Raw genomic sequence first — 19,331 nt, forward strand, 5'->3', positions numbered from 1 at the left:
AGAAAAATACAAAGCGCTCATTTAGCTTACTAGTTAAGACTTCAAGGTTACATAAATGTGAGAGTGCCGTGCGGCAGTTATACAGAAGAAAAAAAAAATAGAACAGTTACAGCTGTTAATATATTTCCTGTTATGCAAGTTTTAACTTTTTATCATGGTATCCTGCGGATGAATGGAAACATGAAGGAGGAAGAGGATCATTATGAAGAATCATTTGTAGAAAAGGGAGATGGAGAAGGACGGTGGTGGGGGCAATAGGTGGTAGGCAGAATGAGATGGGTAGAATAAAAACTGGGAAGAAGTGGGAGAGAAGTTGGACGAAAAATCAGTTAGGGTAGTGGAGTATTTGGAAAATAAGTCTGATCTAGATGTGGTTAAGGAAATAGGAAAGTCTTTTTCTCCTGGCTTTTGATAGAGGAGAACTCAACTCTTGGCTGCTGGTTCCTTTTGTATCCCTTTAGGATAGCTGACAGCAGTGCTGTTGTGGTCTTTTGCATTTAGATGACTAGGGAGCATTAAAAAAAACAACACCCTGCCGAATCAAGACAAACATTGTTTTTTGTAGTAACTATGAGGGTTGGGAAAAGAGTTTTCACTGCATGCTTCACGAATTACATGTTATTCCCTTCCCATTGTACTGGAATTGTGCTGCATGAGTTTGGTTTTTGTAGGCTCAGCTATCAGAAGCTGCTTACAGATGTTCAGTTTATATTGGAAGACTTGCCGTTCTCCTGGTAGAAAACAAACGTGTGCAAGTGTTCACACTCTTTCTCCTGGAGCAAAAATGGCTGTTTGGGGAGAAAAATGCCATGATGCCCAGGCTTAAATTGCTTCCAGAGTGTTTTTCGTGTGAACATCTACACATTTTCCCCAAGCATAACTGCTCCTGGGGACCTCACCCACCTGCTCAGCTGAGCTGTGGGGACAGCAATTTAAAAGTTGGAGGAGACTGGAGCTGGGCTTGGGGGAAAGCCTCCCAAGCCTGGATCTCAGCCCCTCCAGCTTCCCTTTGTTCCCCTTGCCACTCAGCTGAGCAGCAGGGTAGTGATTTAAAATCCAGAGGGGATGAGTGCTTGGCCTGTGGAGGCTTTCCCCAAACTTGGCTCCTGGCTCCACAGGCTTCCCCTTGCTGCAGAGCAGTGTGAGGCAGGCTGCAGAGACTCAGCAGCTAGGCTTGGCAGTGAAATGTTCCTGCTTCACCCTGAACTGCTCTGGGTCAGCCCAGAGTAGTGCGGGGTGAGGCAGGCTGCTGTGCCCCCCCTGTGGCAGGGCCTAAAGAGCCTTGTGGTGGTTAAGTGCCCTGCCTGCCTCTCTGGGTCAGCCCGTGCAAGGAGCCAGGCTATTGTGCTGGGGATAACCAGCAGGCCTACCCTGGGACAGTGACCCATTCCCCTTCCAGTCAGTTGGTTGGTGGGCTGGAGGTGCATTCTCCCAGGGTATTCTCGTTATGTCTGTGGCAGCTGCTGCTTTTCAGGAAGATAAGAGGTCAGGCCATCAAGTAGTGGGTTTCCCTAAATGCAGGGATGGCCCTTGCATGTCCCCTGGCTGGAAAGCTTGCCTAGGAAACTCCAGCCACAAGACTGGAAGAACATCTATATAGTCCAGCTCTTGGGCTGTTTTTCTACTGGCAGAAATTGTCTACACAGAAGTGAAGTGGTTTAATTTTAACGTGCAATGTTAGTGTGTGGCCACTTCTACGTTTGTTTAGCCTGCACATCTTTATGTATACGAGTTGAAGCCATATTAATACAATTGTTCCACAAAACTTTTTTTTGAGTAATCAAGTCCTTACCTACCTTCCTCTTCTTAATGTAGTCCCTTTTTTATTGCAGTATTAATCTTAATATCAAAATGTAATCATGTGCTGGTATGAACTAACTGAATTCTAACTTTAGTATGCTTGTCCACTTGACACATTCATCAGGAACATTTTTGGTTGGTTTATTTTAGAGTTGATATTTGTGCAAGACAATGAGACTTGTATCTTTTGTTTTTTTTAACCTTTCTTATATTAGAGTGCATCTGGATATTAATGCATTTTATATTTTCACAAGTACAGAAGAATTACAAAAAGTCCATCAGTCATAGAGGTATGTGCTGAATGCTCAAAGTAGCCAGCCTAGGAGGAATATTTGCCCTGACAAATCCTAACTATGGGATAAAACATTTTTTCCCATTTTAAATCTTTTCCACACCATGTGATCAACTTATTCATGTTTTGCTTTGATGGGCTCATGCACTTATGATTGTATGTCATAGTTAGAAAGAGAGAATGTGTTTTTTTCCCAACTTTAAAAGGGTATAAAATACTGAACTGGCACATGTGAAATTTCGTGTTAATAAAGGTCCTGTCCTGGACCTTTCAAGGGCTGACTCTTTGCTCCATCAGAATTACCCAGTAGCCATGATGTCAGCTAAAGCAGAAACATCACAGTGGAGCAGAAACTGGTTATTGTGACTTTGAGGGGCTTTAGATAAGGACAAAGGGTACTTTTTTGGTTTATTTGCTGAACGACCCTCTTAACCTGGTTAGTGGGGGTATATAATACACACTATTGAAGTAAATGGAATTTTGATTTGTAGTTCACCTTTAGGGACTCAGTTGTACTGCCAAGGAGACTGCTTAATAGCTTCAATAGAAGGTTTTACATTTTCTGAGAAGTCTGGGAGCAGGAAGAAAATGCAAAGAGGTGGGTCTGATGTATACTGCAATATTGGCATAAAATTATAGTTTGAATCTTTTTCTATTAAAGACACTAGATCACATACTAAATGTCCTGTTCTACATATTTCTAATACTTGAAGCAATAAAGTTGAAGACTTCTCAGTGTTTCAATGATGCAAGGCAGAAGAGCAGTTTTCAGGGATTTTCTATAGAAGCAAGAGGAATTCCTCTTCTGTCCTTACTTATTGGCTTGTTGGAAGTGTTTTAGGTCGATTATAAGAGGAAAGAATTGTTTAATTGAGTATGGTTCCAACGCACATTACTATTTTATCTTTATTTTCATACCCCAAATTAATAAATTGTCCATATTTACCCAAATTCATAATGACTTTGAATTTACAACAATTCCCCTCTAATAGATTCCATACATGGGCAATTATAAATTTGTTATAATTTTCCATTTATAGATTCTAATTTGTGGAAGGCTGTCTTAAATTTGCCCTTCCCACACTGCTGTGCCAGGGAAAGTGGGGCCAAACACCTGTCTCTTCTTCCCCTGCCTCTTGTCCCCTCAACCGTCTTCCCTTTACCTATTGCTGGAGCTCTGCTCTCCTGCTCTGCCCCATATCAGCCAGAAAGAAGTGGTAGCAGCTCCTAACTTGGCTAGGTTGAGTCTGGAGGGACCAGAGCTGGAGCAGAAGGTCAGGGAGGGTGCAGCTGGGAGGCTGGAGAAGACTTGGTTGAGGGGTGGGGGGCAAGGAGTGAAGGGGCAAACTACATGTCTCTTCCCCCCCACCCACACCCACACTGTCTCTCATGCTTTCCCTGGCCACCTCCCCCTGTCCCTGCCAAATGAGGCATTCTGGCCCAGGGCAGATAATAACTTGGTTCTGGCTTCAGCCCTGAGCCTAGGGCCAAAGTAAGAACAGAGCAGCTATCTGCCTCAGGATGTACTTGAATCCAAAACAAAATAAAGCTTTTCCCCCACATGCTGACTGGGGAAAAAAGGACCCTCATCTTGCATTCAAATAAATACAGTATTTTGTTTGTGAAGTTAAAATGCTAGATTTATCTGGTACAACTATTAGACCTTGTTGAAAGCTTCACAAAATGTTTTACAGAGAGTCTTTCAAAGGCTAAAAAGAGAAGAGAAGTTTGAAGTTGAGATTTAAAGATGAAATGAGGGAGAGCAGATGAGGCAGTATGAGTTGTAATGTGACTTGCTGTAGGACTAATGCAACAGGATATAGAGGAAACTAAGATAAGGTCTGGGTGTGCAGACAATTCCTAAATCAAAGTTAAGGTAGCATCAGACTGGAGAATTTTGAAAGGCAGTAGGGTCACTTGTTAAATTGGACAGGAAGATGGATATGCAATTGGTTTAGGGGATGAATAATGTCTCTCTTCCTAGATGGATTGAGGGTTTGGGTCAACAAATTAAGACTGGAGAGAGGTGACTCACTGAGCTGCTGGAATCCATAGATGCTTAAATAGCTGACTAGAAGAATAGCTCTGATATAGGAAACCAAAATTAAGTATGAGGATGTAATTCCTGATAGCAGTATTGGTGAGAGTGAGAAAAAGGTGCATACTAATTTGAGATGAACTAAACTAGAAAGTATGACCCTTACTTGGGTTGAGAGTTGTCAGACTGTGAAGTCAAGGGAATCCACTAGGGAAGGAAGGAAGATTTGCAGCTTCAGTTGCAGTCAAGTTTTACAAAGATTTTTAAACCCAAACAGAACACCAAAGTGGCAGTTTTCTTGTACCTGACCTCCTGAACATGTAAAAAAAAATGTCTGGAGTCCAATGTGGACTTTTGTGTATCTAAGGTTTTGGAATAACCCAGTTTAAAAAGACAGTGTAATTCCCTACTGTTACTTTTTGTTTTCTCCCCATGATGCAGGTCATCTGGCTTTTTAATTTTGCTGTGTGTGTGGTGGTTTTCCACATAGTAAGCAAGAAGATAAAGGTACATTTAGGAAATGAAATTGGGGACTTGGTAGAAGCTTACCACTACATCAGGGGAATATATCAAGGGGTTGGTGAACAACTGTTCATCAGGGAACCCTTGGGGACAATCAGGAGTAATGGCCACAAACTCCTGTAGGACTGCTTCAAGCTCAACTCTAGGAAAAACTTCTTCATAGTTAGGGTGCCCAGACTGTGGAATAAACTCCCTCCGGGGTGGTGCAATCACCTACCCTGATATCTTCAAGAGGAGACTAGACGGTCACCAGATGTCTTCCCTGCTTATTGCAGGGGGACTGGAACCAATTATCTTGGGAGGCCCCTTCCAGCCCCTTCCAATCTATGAATTGATGACATTGACTAGAAGTTTAAGTTTACTTTGAGGCAAAATCCATTTTTCCTATAATCATCAGCAACCCCTCATAGCTGAGGATAATCACGCCCATGGGTCAAGTAAAGGGGCTGTAAATGAGTCTGTTGATGGCTAAGAAGACCGATCCTAGAGCTGCAGGCTCTGGTAGAAGCCAGAGGTGGTGGTTAAAAGGAGGGTTGGACCACAGATTTCTTGGTCTTGTTTCATTTCCTTCTATTTATGTCGTTTTTCTACTTCCATGGCAAGATGATTTTTTCTCAAAGTAACATGTACCTTCTCTCATAAAGCATCACCATGTAGCTCTGCCCCAGGCTAGTTTTTCCCAATATATGGTGTCAATGCCACGCTTCTTAATGTTTGCCTTAAGGGTGTCCTTGAAGCATTTCCTGTGGCCTGCATGTGTTCTTTGTCTGTGGCTGAGGTGGGAGTATAACAGTTGTTATGATAAACTTACATCAGGCATGTGCACATACACTGCCCTGTCCAGTGCAGCTGATGTTGAATAATCAATGCTTCCATACTGGTGGTAGCATTGGTGAGGACACTGGCATTTGTGTGATGATCTTTATGCCGTGGAACTTCCAGAGGTAGTGGTGGTGATGACATTCCAGGTTTTCCTGGTGGTCCTTGTAGGTCCCCCAAGCTTCAAAGCCATAGGGAAGAGTTGGGATTACCACAGCCTTTATATAAATGGAGCTTTGGAAAGCACCTTTGTTTTTCTGATGTTAAGGGTCAGTCCCAGGCACTGATATACTCGAGAGAAGCAGTTAAAGCCTGTTTGTAGGTCCTCCTCCGTATGCGAAATGGCAGCTCAGTCATCGGCATACTGGAAGTTCTGCAATCAAGAGTGAAGTAACCTTGGTTTGTAATGGAGGCAGGAGACAATAAAAAGATTCCCATCCATGACTGCAAAAGAGATGGAAAACAGAATTGGTATCATCATGCAACCCTACTTGACACCAGTTTGAATGGCAAAGGGCTCCATAGCGGAGCCACTGCATAGGATGGAGGCAGTCATCTAGTCATGAAAGAGTCTTAGAATGGTGATAAACTTCCCTGGGCAGCCAAACTTCAATCAGATCTTCCATAGAGCCTCCCAGTTAACAGAGCTGAAGGCTTTGGTCAAATCGATAAAGGCCATATGCAGTTCCTGGTGGTGTTCTCGGCATTTTCCCTGAATCTGCCAGACTGCAAAAATCATGCCCACCATACCTCTCGATGGTTTGAAGCTGCATTGAGGCTTGGGAAGGATTTCCTTGGCAAGAGGGAGCAGTCAGTTCAGCAGAATTCAAGCAAGAATATTCCCAGTGATGGAGAGGAGAGCAATACCTCAATAATTTCCACAGTCAGACTTATCCCCTTTTTAAAAAATAGCATTCCTTTTTAATATTGGCATTCCTTAGGTCAGTGGGAATTTCCTCGGTGTTTCAGATTTTGAGAAACAATGTGTAGAGCTTGTTGGTCATAGTTTCCCCATCTACTTTGAAGACCCCAGCTGGCATGCCATCAGGGCCAGATGGCTTGTTGTTCTTCATCTGTTTTATTGTTGGTGGACTGGCAAGAGCTGTCCTTACTGGATGCTGTGGGATGGATTCAGTGGTTTCATTAGTTATCGTTGATTCTCAGTTCAGAAGTTTTTGATTGTTCTCCTTCCAGTGGTTTTTGATGGATTCATCATCTTTGAGGAGTGTATTGCTGTCTTGAGCTCTAAGCAGGGTGAGTCTACAAGGGGTTGGTCCATATAAACTCTTGGTTACATTGAAGAAGCTCTGCGTGTCATGATTGTCAACATATTGTTAGGATTTCTTTCTCCTTCTTTTCTCACCATTTGTTTTTGGTTTTTTCAAATCTTCCTCTGGGCTTCAGCTTTAAGTTGCCAAAAATTCTCTGCTTCTGAGTTAGTGTAGAAGTCAAAAAGCTTTACTCTTCTGTTTGAGAGGTGTCAATCTCAGCGTTGTTTTTGTCAAACCAGTCTTGATAGTGTTGGCTGATTTTAAAGTCAGTTGATTCTGTGAAAGCCTCATGGATGGTCTCTTTTAGAACTTGTGAATCTTTCCTGAACACAAGTGTTATCATTTTTAATCCTAAGACTGATGAGTTTCTTACTGAGATATGTTTGGAGAGCTTTGGTGGCTAGGGGTCTGAAGGCATTTCATGTTGTACTAATTTGGGTTGCTTTTGATGTTTCAGTGGAACCCTTATGGACATGATTGATTTAACTAAACAATGACTAGTTCAGCAGTCATCAGCTCCTTTCATGACATATAGGATAAAGATGGCTTTTAGATCACTTGCTCTTATGATGATGTAATCAAGGAGGTGCCATTGTATTGAGTGGGGGTGTTGCCATGTTGTTTTGTACCTGTCACATTGTCTGAAAATAGTTTTAGTAATGACAAAGTCATGCTTTGCACATTTAGTGGGAGGGTGCTGTTGGAATTGGTCATCAAGGTCAACATGAAACTGTTCTTTCTGTTCTTCCTTGGCATAGAATGTGGAGGCATATGCACTGGTGACAGAAGCTAACAAATTTTTGGTCAGCTGGAGGCAGAAAGTCATGAGGTGCTGACAGGGAATTTGGGCATTTGACTGACAATCTGGTTCTTAATGGCAAAACCAGGGCCATGTATTGGCCAATAGTTTGCAGGTTTCCCTTTCAAGAAGAATGTATATTATGCCCCCACCCACCTCAGTTGGTCTTCATCTGCACGTCTGGTCTTGGTGAGACCAGTGATATTAATTTTATATCACAGGAGTTCTTGGGTGACAAGAGCTGTTCTGTGTTCAGGTCTGTCACTGTTCAGATCACCTAGTATGGTTAATACATTCTAGGATGCAAAAGACATTTCTGTGTTTCAGCTGAAATTAGTGATCCCCCTGAAAGCAGCTATCCAGTTAGGTAAGGTAAAAAGTATACTTGTCCACTTGACACATAGGGATGGCCTATGTTTGGGGCACCTTTTCTTGTCCCCTCCCCATGTGGGGTGAGGTGAGGAAAGGGAGTCCTAAAAAGGAATTCTCAGTCACAATTGCAGTTGCCATGTCACTATTCTGTCCCAGATCAAGGCTGAAGTAACCATTATGCAGTCACTGCCTGCATGTGGATCTATGACTAGGGACTACCAATGATCACTTTGTCCCCATTGCCACACATCTGTCACTGCAGGACTTTGTAGAAGTTATGGGTATTAGTCTTGGTTATTGTAGTAGATATTGTGCCACTGGGAGAAGCTTGTGCATAACTTGTTTTAATGTGAGGGGGCCGTTGCGCATTGACAGTCGAATGGATCTTGACGGAGGAGAAACCTATTTCCAGCGGCAAGGGGATCCAAGACAACTGGGGTTACGCCTCCACTGCAGTCTTTATCTGCCTTTACAGCTATTGAGAAGTATGGCTTCTGCATCTGCCTGCTGCACCCTTGAGATCTTTGTGTTGTGTTGGTCTGGTCTTATCTGATGCCTCACCTTTGACCTTACCACCCTGAATGACCCTACCAGGAATACAGGACTCCTGATGGTGTTGGTCTTGAGGTCATCGGTATATGCAAGCCTCTCTAACCCATCAAGGTGGCAGTCCATGGAGAAGACTGCCTATAGCTTGTTTTTAAATGGTGTAGATTTATATGTGGCAGTTAAACAGGGATGTACAACAGTTTCAATAGGGTATCCAGTGAAACTCCTCCTGCTTTATTCCTGTAAAGAAGGTTTAGTTCTGGTCACTTGGGTACACAAACAGACATGTAGACTGAGGGTGTAAACGCTTATATTTCTAATCGTTTATACCCTCAGTCTATACATTTCTGTTTAGTGCTGGGAAATGATGAGTTGCAAAGCTAGGACTCCTCCAGGTCATTTTTTTTTTTTTTTTAACCACAATAGCAAATGTAGTGTGCTTTTGAAGTTGCAGGAACAGGGAGAGGAAATGGGATTTCTTCACAATGAGGACATTTTGGTTTTGGAGAAAATGTCTTTCATGAAATTAAAGAAATGTTATATTGTTACTGTAACAATTAATTAAAGTGGATATTAGTCGTAAAATTCACGTTTGATGGTTTGGTGGAATCATCTTGTATAATTAAGTCCAATGGGAAAACATTTGAGGCCCTAATGTTTCTTTTATTGTATTTGCAGATTCACATCATAGATTTTGATGATGAAAATAACATTATAAACAAAAATGTTCTTCTCCATCAAGTGGGTGAAATTTGGCAAATCAGTGCCAGTCCTGCAGATAAAGGTGTGCTGGCAACCTGCTACAATACAAGTGAGTACACTTTAACAATTTAGAGCTTGCGTTTTAATATTTCTGGGATGTGCCATAGTGTTGCACATCTAGCAGTCCATATCTAGTTTAAAATAAGATTTTTCTTCTGCTATATGTGCTTTTCCAAAATGCTTGTTTTTGTGGGGGGGGTTTAATATAAAAAGGTCAGTCACTCAAGCCAGATCTGAAAATAAGTGCAAGTTATCTGTTTGATTAACTCAGCTACAGTTAAATAAATTACACCCTTGTACTATTAGGCTTCACTCCCTTTAGTATTCATGTAAGTTTATTTTTCAAAGTGGAAATACTGTAAATAGATTTTAAAACTGTTTTTAGCAATATCAACCTCTTCTAGAAATTGCAGAAGCATTGCACATATGTAGTTATAACTACATGGAACTTTACAGACAACTTTACATGTACTCCTGGGTAGGATAGCACTTTAATTAGAGAAGTTCTCTAATTAAAGACGAGCTTTAGTTAAGGTGCCCCTGCTCCCATTTTGAAGCATGGGCATGCTGACTGCACATGATGCGGAAGTTGCTGGAGAGTGCTAATTAGCACACTCCAGCAGACTTGATTTAATTGAGCCTGCTCTGTTGCTGATTAGCATGTGTTGGCATGTATATAGGTGCCCCATATACCCATGGAGGATTGTATAGCTTTTAACTAAATGTTTTGCTAGTAAAAGTACAGGGAATCCTTGTTCAGACTAACAGAAAATGTACAGCTGTTGGTGTGAAGAAACTTGGCGCCCCTCCTAGAGTCATACCTGTGAAGATTAGCTAGTCTGAGGTTTAGTTTTACCAGCAGGGAGCTTGAAGTTAATCCTGGAAAACAAAGAGATTTGTCCTGTCAGGTTGAGTAAATATTTTGCTTTATTTATATGAAGAAAAAAAAAAATCCCATGATATAATGAACATTTTAAATGGGAGTTGTATATAAGCTAATGTTTTTGGTTTTGTTTTCCTGCATCTGCAGATAGATCCAAAGCCTTTGCTATTTCTATTTTTTCAGCATTGTAGCTGTAGCAGATGGAAATTAACTAGACTGATCAGTTTTACTGCTGGTATTCTGAATTCTCTGAGGGAGAACGGTAAAATACATGTTTACCGTACTTTATGTGGGTTCAGTATGTGCACACTTGTTCTTATGCAATGACCCTTTTTAGACCAAAATTTTTGTTATATGTGTGGTAAATTCACTCTTATGCGGTGGAAGCCTGAAGTCAGCTGCCTTGTGCAGTGCATTGTGGGAGTGATGCGCACCAAAATATAGTCTCTTGTATGGATCTGTGCTCCTCGCTCATTGTCTGTGACACGTGTTTCTGTAGTTGCCATCCCCATTATGATAGTGTCCTGTGCTTGCGTGTACTATCTGCTTTTGGTGAGTACCTAAATTTTCTTGTAGTAATGGGTCTGGGGGTCGGTACAGTTGAGGTCTTGGAACATATCCCTATTTGCTGCATTGTAAAGTGGGTTCCCTTTAAGCGAATTCGAGTTATGCCCCATTTTCCAGGAACATATGTACAGCATAAAGTGACAGAAACCTGTGATGATTTTTTAAGTAGCTAACTGGTTTTGGAGTTGGAGACAAAATGGTAGTGGCCTGTGATTGATTTCATATTACTTGCTGGCTTGATTTATTGGGTATGACTTCTTTATCTTGCCAGTAACGTGCAGAGAGGTCGAAAAACTGGAATTTGCCATGAAAATTAACATCAAAGTGGTTTCTTAGGAGCAATGTAAAGCCCATGGAAGATGTTAAAACAGTGGTGTGGTCAGAATGTGAGGAATTTTTTATGCCCAGTCCAAAAATGCCATATGTGGATGGTAGAACACAAGCCTTTTTTGGGATGGGGCATACAATTCCTCAGATCCTGATCATACCACTGTAGAGCTCCCCCAACTCAAACCCCAGAGATCGGGATTGGGGGAGCTCAGGGACTTAGAGCTGTCTGGGGCTAGTGCAATCACTTTATTGTCAGACCCAGGCTGACTATGGCCAGTGCTGACAAAGCAGATAATTCTAATATTATAAAAGCCTAAGTCTGTCTATCTGTCTGTCTGTCCATAATGCTTTATTTGCACTCTGACTATCTGATGGAAACAGCCAATTGGAGTGCTCCAAGCGTGGGGGAGCGCTGCCATGATTCCAAAGCAGCACCGAGGATCGGACACCTCACTTCCTGCAAGAGGCAGAACAATGCCAGCATGGGACATTAGGTGGAGGCACTCCATCCCAGGTCCCTCCCACCCCCTGTTCCCCTGTTATTCTTAACGGGCAGTTGGCCAGCTGTCCATATCAGCCTTGGACAGCCCCAGGCCTAGAACTTTGGTTCCAGATAGCCCTAGTCAGGTTCCAGACCCAGGGCTCTCCATAGCCAATGCCAACAGTCGGCTGATTGTTGGCATCGGTGGGGCAGCCCTGGGCCCAGTGCAAACAACTGTTCAGAGTCTTATGGTCCAGGAAACATCTTCCCTCTGCCTGATACCCAAGATCAGTCTGTGGGCAGCCCTGGGAACTGGTTTAGCTACGGCAGTCAAGCAGTTGGGATCTAAAGCTATTTATGCTTCATCTTGAAAATCATGCATCCTTCTATCTAGTCAAGTCTAGCGTAGCAGGATGCACAGCATTTGGGATGTGGCATAACATTCTTCAGATTCCATCTGTTCCATTATATTAGGTCAAACTGACTGAACTCCTTATGTGGATGATACCTACTTTTTCTCTTAAACTTCCAAACTTCAGTCTGTTTTGTATTGCTACAAGATGAACTTTAAATATTCTATTTCCCCAAACTATATTTTTATTTTAACTCTTTTTTTTCTCTTTACTTTCATTGCACGTTATAGAAATACTTTTGCAGCTTTAACTCAATATCTTACTATCCAGTGTTCAGTACAATCCATCCATCTTTTGTTCTTACTAAATAATCTTCATCTCATATTGCAGTGGCATACATAAAGAACATTAGCAGTTTTTTATTCTGTGCAATAGACTAGATTGCTTTGTGATTAGTTGCTAATCTGTGAAAGGACAATACTGCAAAAAGATTTGTAACTCACAAGATGTCAGCTTAATTTCTGTTCAAAGTCAGTTAAAAATCTACTAAGAACTGACACTCAGTTAAGAGTGTTGCACCATTCAGGAACCAAGAACTGAAATGAAATAAATGGGTCATGTACATCACTTCAAGGTGTAGAATTTGGAAAGAAAGGAGCAGAATATGTCAGGCCGCAGGTACTGATGAGTATTGTGAAACTTTTGCCCTCACCTGCTGGGTGAGGGAGGCCTTAAACTAATGCAATAGTGTATTTTGGAAGTTAAGAAGAAGCATACCTCCTGTAGGAAGTCTTCCTTAAGGATAAAGCAGTTCGTAGTGACCATCATTGGACAGGCTGTTGAAGTCAGAGTCTCTTTCTAGCATAGTTTCTGCCTTTTCCTTTCTAGTACATATAGCAGTTGTACTCAAAATTTAGGATCATGGTGGGAAGATTTTTCTTTTCTAAATGATGTGGCCTGCTATCTTGCTCCAGAATTGACATGAGCATGTAAACAGGTGAATACCTAACTGTCTAGTGTTGTCATCTAGTCTTTAAGTTGGATGTGTATCATCAACCTTTTGATTAAAAAAAATTAATAAAAGTAGTGTTGTAAATGTTCCCTACTCAGGAAATTATGGTAGGGCTGTGTGTGGTATAAGAATATTTTATTTTTCCTTCAGGCAACCTGCAGGAAATATTAAGTAAAAGAGCACAAAATATCACTAGTAGGCCGGCAACTGGTACAAATCATGACTGTACTATGCTGATTAGTGTTTTTTTTGTTTGGGCTGGTATACACACACAATATCAAGAATTAGATATCTATTAGGTATTTAATAATAATTGTAAATTTGTCTTGAGATTTAAATTGCCTGCTTCCTTTCCAGTCAAAATTTGCTCCTCAAAAAATACCACTTTCTGTTCATGATTTCCCTTCGAGTGGGGAAATCATTTGGAAGAGGTGGCTTTTAGAAAGCTATTAAACTACTCTTTGCAACTGGTCATTCTAAACTTCTCAGGGAATTCCCAGTTCCCAAGAAAGAAATCTGCTATTCCTTCTGTATGAGTTTTCTTTCCAACTGAAGGCTTTGTATTTCTCCAGATCAGGTGTAAGGACATAAAGATGAATTTTGGAAAAGAGAGAGAGCACTTTATGCCCCTGAAAGCATCTATATACTCTACCTATGTAACAAAGTCTCTGCAGAAAGGCACCAAAAAACCTTCTGTATTATGTCCTGAAGATTCACTTATTGACATTTTGAAGAGGAGAAAATCCTGAATCCTTGATGGCTTGAAGGCATCTGCTAGATGGAACAATAGCTCAATATTGTGTTCTAGTGTACTGAGTGTTTTTTCTTTACAATTTTAATTCAGTATTTTTGTTATTGGCAGGAGTATGCCAAGTCTGGCTTCTGACATAAATTGATATCACATTAATATTGGGGCAGAAAGTCTTCTGTTTAACACTAATAAGATGCATTTTATTGTCAATGAAAATTTCCCGTTTAATTGATCAATATTTCTCTAAGTGGGCTGCCATCTAGTAAGATAGGTTTTGTTCTTCAAATGGAGCGCACAATTTATGGAGTACTTATGTGTTTCAACCATGAATTCAAAATGAACTCTTATTTCTGAAAAATACTAGATAAGACTTAATTTAAGGGACTTGAGAAATAAAACATTCCAACAGGGTGGAGGCAGACTATTCCTCTTAAGTTTCTCCCCCTGTCAGAAATAGTTGCCCATCAAGTATTTTTAACCATCAGAATATTCAGTGCTTTATTTGCATGTTGATCTTTTAACAGCCTGATAACCTGCTGCTTTTTCAAGAAAGTAGCTTTCCCTGAATGTGAAATTGCCCTAGGTACCTTTTTCTCCAAAAACTGGGAAGAACTGCACTAACCTTGGAAATTTCTGGACTGGCGAGGAAGGACATGAATGAGTGAGTAGGTAATTTAAGAGCAACGTGTATACCATGACAATGGATCCTATTTTAAATAGTATTAACTAGTCATGGTGACCACAGCTTGTTGATTGTGTTTTTAAGCACAACTTGCTTAATCTTTGCTTAGGGCAAGGTCTTATTTAAAAAAAACCATGCTAATTAATAGCATTAGCCCATTCTATAACAGCACCTACTCTCATAGTCAAGATATGGCCAAACAGGAACATAACTCTGTGCTTCTCTGAATATTCCCTCTCATAGGATTACTCTTACTCTCTGTATCTTGTAAATGTCGCTAGGGGGAGAACCTCTTTGGTGGTCCCAAGCTTAAATCCTTTTTAGGGTACTGATTTTATATGTTCCTTTTTGAAATTCTATTTTGCTGGGGAGTCTGCTTCTTGCTACATCGAAGCTGAGCTGACGTTTTACAGGTGATGTTGCAGAATGGCATGGGATTGCCACAACCAGAGAGAGTTTGCCCTCTCATCATGCTTTTAGCTACTTCTGTTACTTTTGGAAATGGCAAAACGTTTAGAACTAGCTGAAACCCACAAAAAATTTGTGATTTACATATTTATCGGAAAAGTATTTCTTTTAAATATAGGATTTTTAGTTATCCTTTCACCAAATACTTTAATGCATTCAAAATTTCTCACCCTTGAAAAGGCTACATAAAGCTGTCCAACACAAGTTTAGGAATATAAATACATGTTTTGTCAAAAGTCTGATCTTGTGACTTCTTTATAGTCCTAGAATGGCGGGGCTTGTACATATGAGGAAATTGCCTCTTTTAGTGGTTTAATTGCTCTCTTTAATGATTTAATTGCATAGCACAGTACACGTTTGGTGCCATGTTACAATTACATTTTATAACTGTGTACATTTTTGGCGGTATATTTCGATTTAAATGACTTTTTCATGTAGCAAACTAAAATGCATCCCATGTATTTTAGTTTGCTACATAACAAATTACAGCAATATTCCTCACATGTACAAGGGCCCTATCTGGAGAAAGCAGTAGGGACAGTGCACGGGGTGCTGGAAGCCCAAGCATGCTCTGGGAAGCTTGGGTATAGCAGGCTTCTAGTGCCCTGTGCACCATCCCAGCTGCCTTCTCCAGCTTCTCCGACACACCCAACAGTTGGTCAGCAGGAGCTTGCTTGGGGAGGCTCTGCTGAGGGGCAGAGGGGAGGTGAAGAAAAGTAGGAAGGGACCTGATCTTTTTTTCCTTTTTCTCCCAGAGCCTGCCTGCATCTCCTGTGGCCAGGGAGTGAGCTATTGGTAGGTTGCGCAGCCCCTGAGCTGTGGGGAACCCCAGTGCCTGCCTTCTGCAGCGATGGTAACCGCTGGGCAGCACCCACCAGCTGGTACCCTGCCTGGATGGTGCTGCCGCTGCAGAGGAAAGCACCAGGGCCCCCTGTAGCATGCCCCCTGGCTGTGGGAGAGGCAGGAAGGCTCTGAGGAAAAAAACGCGCTCCCCACCCCTTCAGGTGGAGCCTGCCTGCTCCGTGGCTGGGGCCCCAGCACTTCATTCTAGCTCTGACTTGCCTGCATATCTGTTTGAAATTCTTCAGGATCTGTAATAATAACATGCTTATTCTGTCTGCCAGGAGCACTCTGGTTGTTTCAGTAAGTATCGTGATTAAGCTTATTATTATTATTATTATTATAGATTTTTAGTTTTTTCCATGTAGGAAAGAGAATTACAGGCAGTCCTTGACTTACAGTGTTTCAAGTTGCAACATTTCGCACTTAGACTGTTTATAACTTGACACCGTTTCAACTTTACAATGCCAGTTTCGACTTAAAATGCTTGATCTGATGAAATGTCAATCCCAGCGAACAAGTTCGCTGCATTGCTCATCTCCCTGAAGAACATCTGTCTAAACTACCTTGGACACGTTCTTTAAGAAAGCAGATAAGACTCCAGAAAAACCTGCAGCCAAGACCCTAGGAAGACTCTAGCCTGGAACCCTTCAAAAAGTCCAGCAAAGTCATCTCAAAGAAGTCCTTCCAAATCAATATGATTGCTATTTACAGTATAAATACATTAATGTAGCTATATTTCTCATCTATAATTGATTGATTCCAAAGTTCTGGGGTATTTTTGGTGAAAATAGGGTATCGGGCCTTGGTTCAGGAACCAATCTCGCATTTATAACCTTGTTTCTTATGAGAAAATTGGTTCCAAGTTGCAACGTTTTGACTTGAGACGTGGTTTTCAGGAACCAGTTGTGTTGCAAGTCTGAGGACTGCTTGTATGCAAGTTTTCAGAGAAGGTGAGGTATAAGGTAAGTAACTTTGTATACTAAGTGCCTTTGTATACTGCTTGGGTGGTATTATCTTAAAGCACTGATTCTTAACCAAGGTGCTGCAAGAATCTTTTGATGGGTTCCATGGGGTGCCACACACTCAGCACTGTTAGGTGTACCAACATCAACAGCTGATTCACAAGACAGATAAGCCCAGAGATCTCAAATAGGAATCCATCATGTCAAACATTTTGACCTGTTGTGGTCTTTGCAACAGAAGAATTGTTCTATTATTTTTTCATGTAAAAAAGTGACAAATGGGAGCTGGCATTTTCTGAGTAGTGATTTGAGTCTAACATGGCTAGAAACTACTGCTTTAGAGCACAGAGAATGTCATGCAACCTGTAGTCCCATAAAACTATTTAACCTTTTAGACTCTTTGAAATAGCATATTTCCATGGAACCTTACAATTCAGGGCAGATGGTGAGTTTAGTCATGCTCTATTAACAGAATATTGAAAGCAACTCCAACTTTTCCTCCTGAGATTCTCACTTCTTCTAAGAGAGTCCACCACATTCATTTTTGCAAAACAACAGTAACTTTTGCTGATGCTGGTCTGTACCTGCCTGTTTGAATTTTGCATTTAGGTGGTGGTCTCCTCTTCTGCGAGCACTGAGAATGCTAGAGACACAATTTCACTGCTTTTATTCTATGTTTATAAGATAATTTTACTGTGTTTTTGAAGTGACATTCTTAAGCACTGCTCTGGACAGGTTGCTTTCTAAACCAGAATTACTATAGCCAAACCTGCAGGCTATTTCAGATGGGCTAAGTGAGTGCCAGTGCCAGTGCCAGTTATCTTTACCCATATACAAACACTTAAGGGTGGGAAGAGTAATTGTTGAGAACTAGGTTTGTCGGAGGATGGGGATGCAGAAGACCGAGAGAACCTAGGAACAATGGATGAGGAGTCATGCACTGAAAAAGTCTATGTAAGTACTGCAGGGTCCGATAGGCATCAGGATGAAGGCATACCAAGGGCACCCATTGTGGGGCTTATGTGTCCCTGTACTAATGCTAGGAGCATGGGGAACAAGCAGGAGGAACTCACGCTCCTGCTTGCTAACAAAGACTTTGACCTGGTTAGACTAACTGAAACCTGGTGGGACCTACCCACGATTGGGCAGTAGGCATTGAGGGCTATAGGCTGCATAGATACAATAGAGTGGGGAAAAAGTGGTTGGGGAGTGTTGCTCTCTATGTTAAGGAGCAATACATGTCTTCAGTACTCAAGATGGGATTTGAAGAGGGGCAAATTGAGGTACTGTGGGTCAGAATACAAGGGGGTGGAACTGAAAGGGGCTTGGTAGTGGGATTATTACAGACTGCCACACCAGGAGGATGAGCTAGATTTAGAATTCTCAAGGCAGCTCTCAGAGGCAGTACACTCAAGGGGTATGGTTGCCATGGGTGACTTTTAACTATCCTGATATCTGCTGGGAGGTGCAGTCGTCTAGATCTGACTGTTCATGTTGGTTCCTAACCTGCATACAGGACCTTCACCTAATGCAGGAAGTATATGGTCCCACTAGGGGAAATGCCTTGCTGGATTTGGTGTTTGCTATAGTGGATGACCTGGTGGGAGATCTGCAGATACAGGGTAATCTAGGAGATAGTGACCTCCAGTTGCTGGCATTCACTATCTGTTGAAAGGTAGGAAAGATAACAAGTAGGGTAGAAGTGGTAGACTTCAAAAAGGCTGTTTTCAATGAGCATAGGAGGTTAGTAAGTGAGGCACAGAAGGACAAGAGCCTAGGTGAGATGGTAGTCCAGGATGGTTGTTCCTCAAGGGAATGATCCTTCAGGCACAAAAGGAGACAATCTAATTGCACATAAAGGGTAGCAAGGGGGCCAGGAAACTCTCTTGGTGAACAGGAAAATTCAGGATAGCCTAGGGATGAAAAAAGAGGCATACAGACTGTGGAAGCAGGAGGTAGCCACCAAGGAGGAATATATCTATTTGGCTTGCACTTGCAGGGAGCTAGCAAGAAAGGCCATGACAGCAATGGAACTCAGGATGGCAACAAAAATTAAGGACAAAAAGTCCTTCAGGTACGTAGGGAGAAAAAAGACAGCCCAGGATAACTTAGGACCCTTACAGGACAGACTAATTAGTGATAGATAGGAGGGACAAAGCTGAGCTCTATGAGTTTTTTTTGCATCAGTATTCCTGAACAAGGATAAAGACATATCACCAAACTGGACTATATAGACAGGCACAGGGGAGACACTTTCCCACCAACAGTTAGTGTCAACTTAGTGAAGGGGCATTTGGAAGGGCTTGATGTGTACAAGTCAGCAGGCCCAAATGAACATCATCCAAGGGTGCTGAAGGAATTGGCTGGTGTCATAGCAGAATCACTGACAGAACTGTTTGAGCACTCATGGCGCTCAGGGCAGGTCCCAGGGGACTGGAAAAGGGCCAATGTGGTCCCTATTTTCAAAAAGGGGAAGGAGGAAGATCCAGGTAACTATAGACTGGTTAGTCTCACCTCTATCCTTGGGAAAACCCTTGCAAAAATTATTAAGAAATACATTTGTGTGAGTCCAGGAGGAAAAGTAATGCTGAAGGGCAACCAGCATGGCTTCATAGCAGGTAGACCCTGCCTGACAAACATTGTTTCTTTTTATGAGCAGATCACCAGCTGCTTAGATGCAGGAGATGAGGTGGTTGTCATATACTTGGATTTTAAAAAAGACTTTGATATGGTGTCGCATCCCATTCTTGTAAAAAAAAACAAACAACCCCCCCC

The 19,331-nt window shown here is 41.7% G+C and overlaps 1 protein-coding gene across 3 annotated transcripts in view; it reads left to right on the forward strand.

Annotated features, from left to right (window-relative positions):
* Positions 1–19,331, forward strand: part of TSSC1 (tumor suppressing subtransferable candidate 1) — a 184,314-nt gene that overhangs the window by 30,725 nt on the left and 134,258 nt on the right. For all 3 annotated transcript variants that reach the window (XM_019537445.1, XM_019537447.1, XM_019537446.1), the window contains exon 3: positions 9,141–9,273. In XM_019537445.1, coding sequence (XP_019392990.1) covers positions 9,141–9,273 — 133 coding nt within the window. The remainder of the gene's footprint in view (positions 1–9,140; positions 9,274–19,331) is intronic.

Source organism: Crocodylus porosus, unplaced genomic scaffold (assembly GCF_001723895.1).
Source record: "Crocodylus porosus isolate Cpor-Errol unplaced genomic scaffold, CroPor_comp1, whole genome shotgun sequence".
In the NCBI taxonomy this organism is placed as follows: Eukaryota; Metazoa; Chordata; order Crocodylia; family Crocodylidae; genus Crocodylus; species Crocodylus porosus.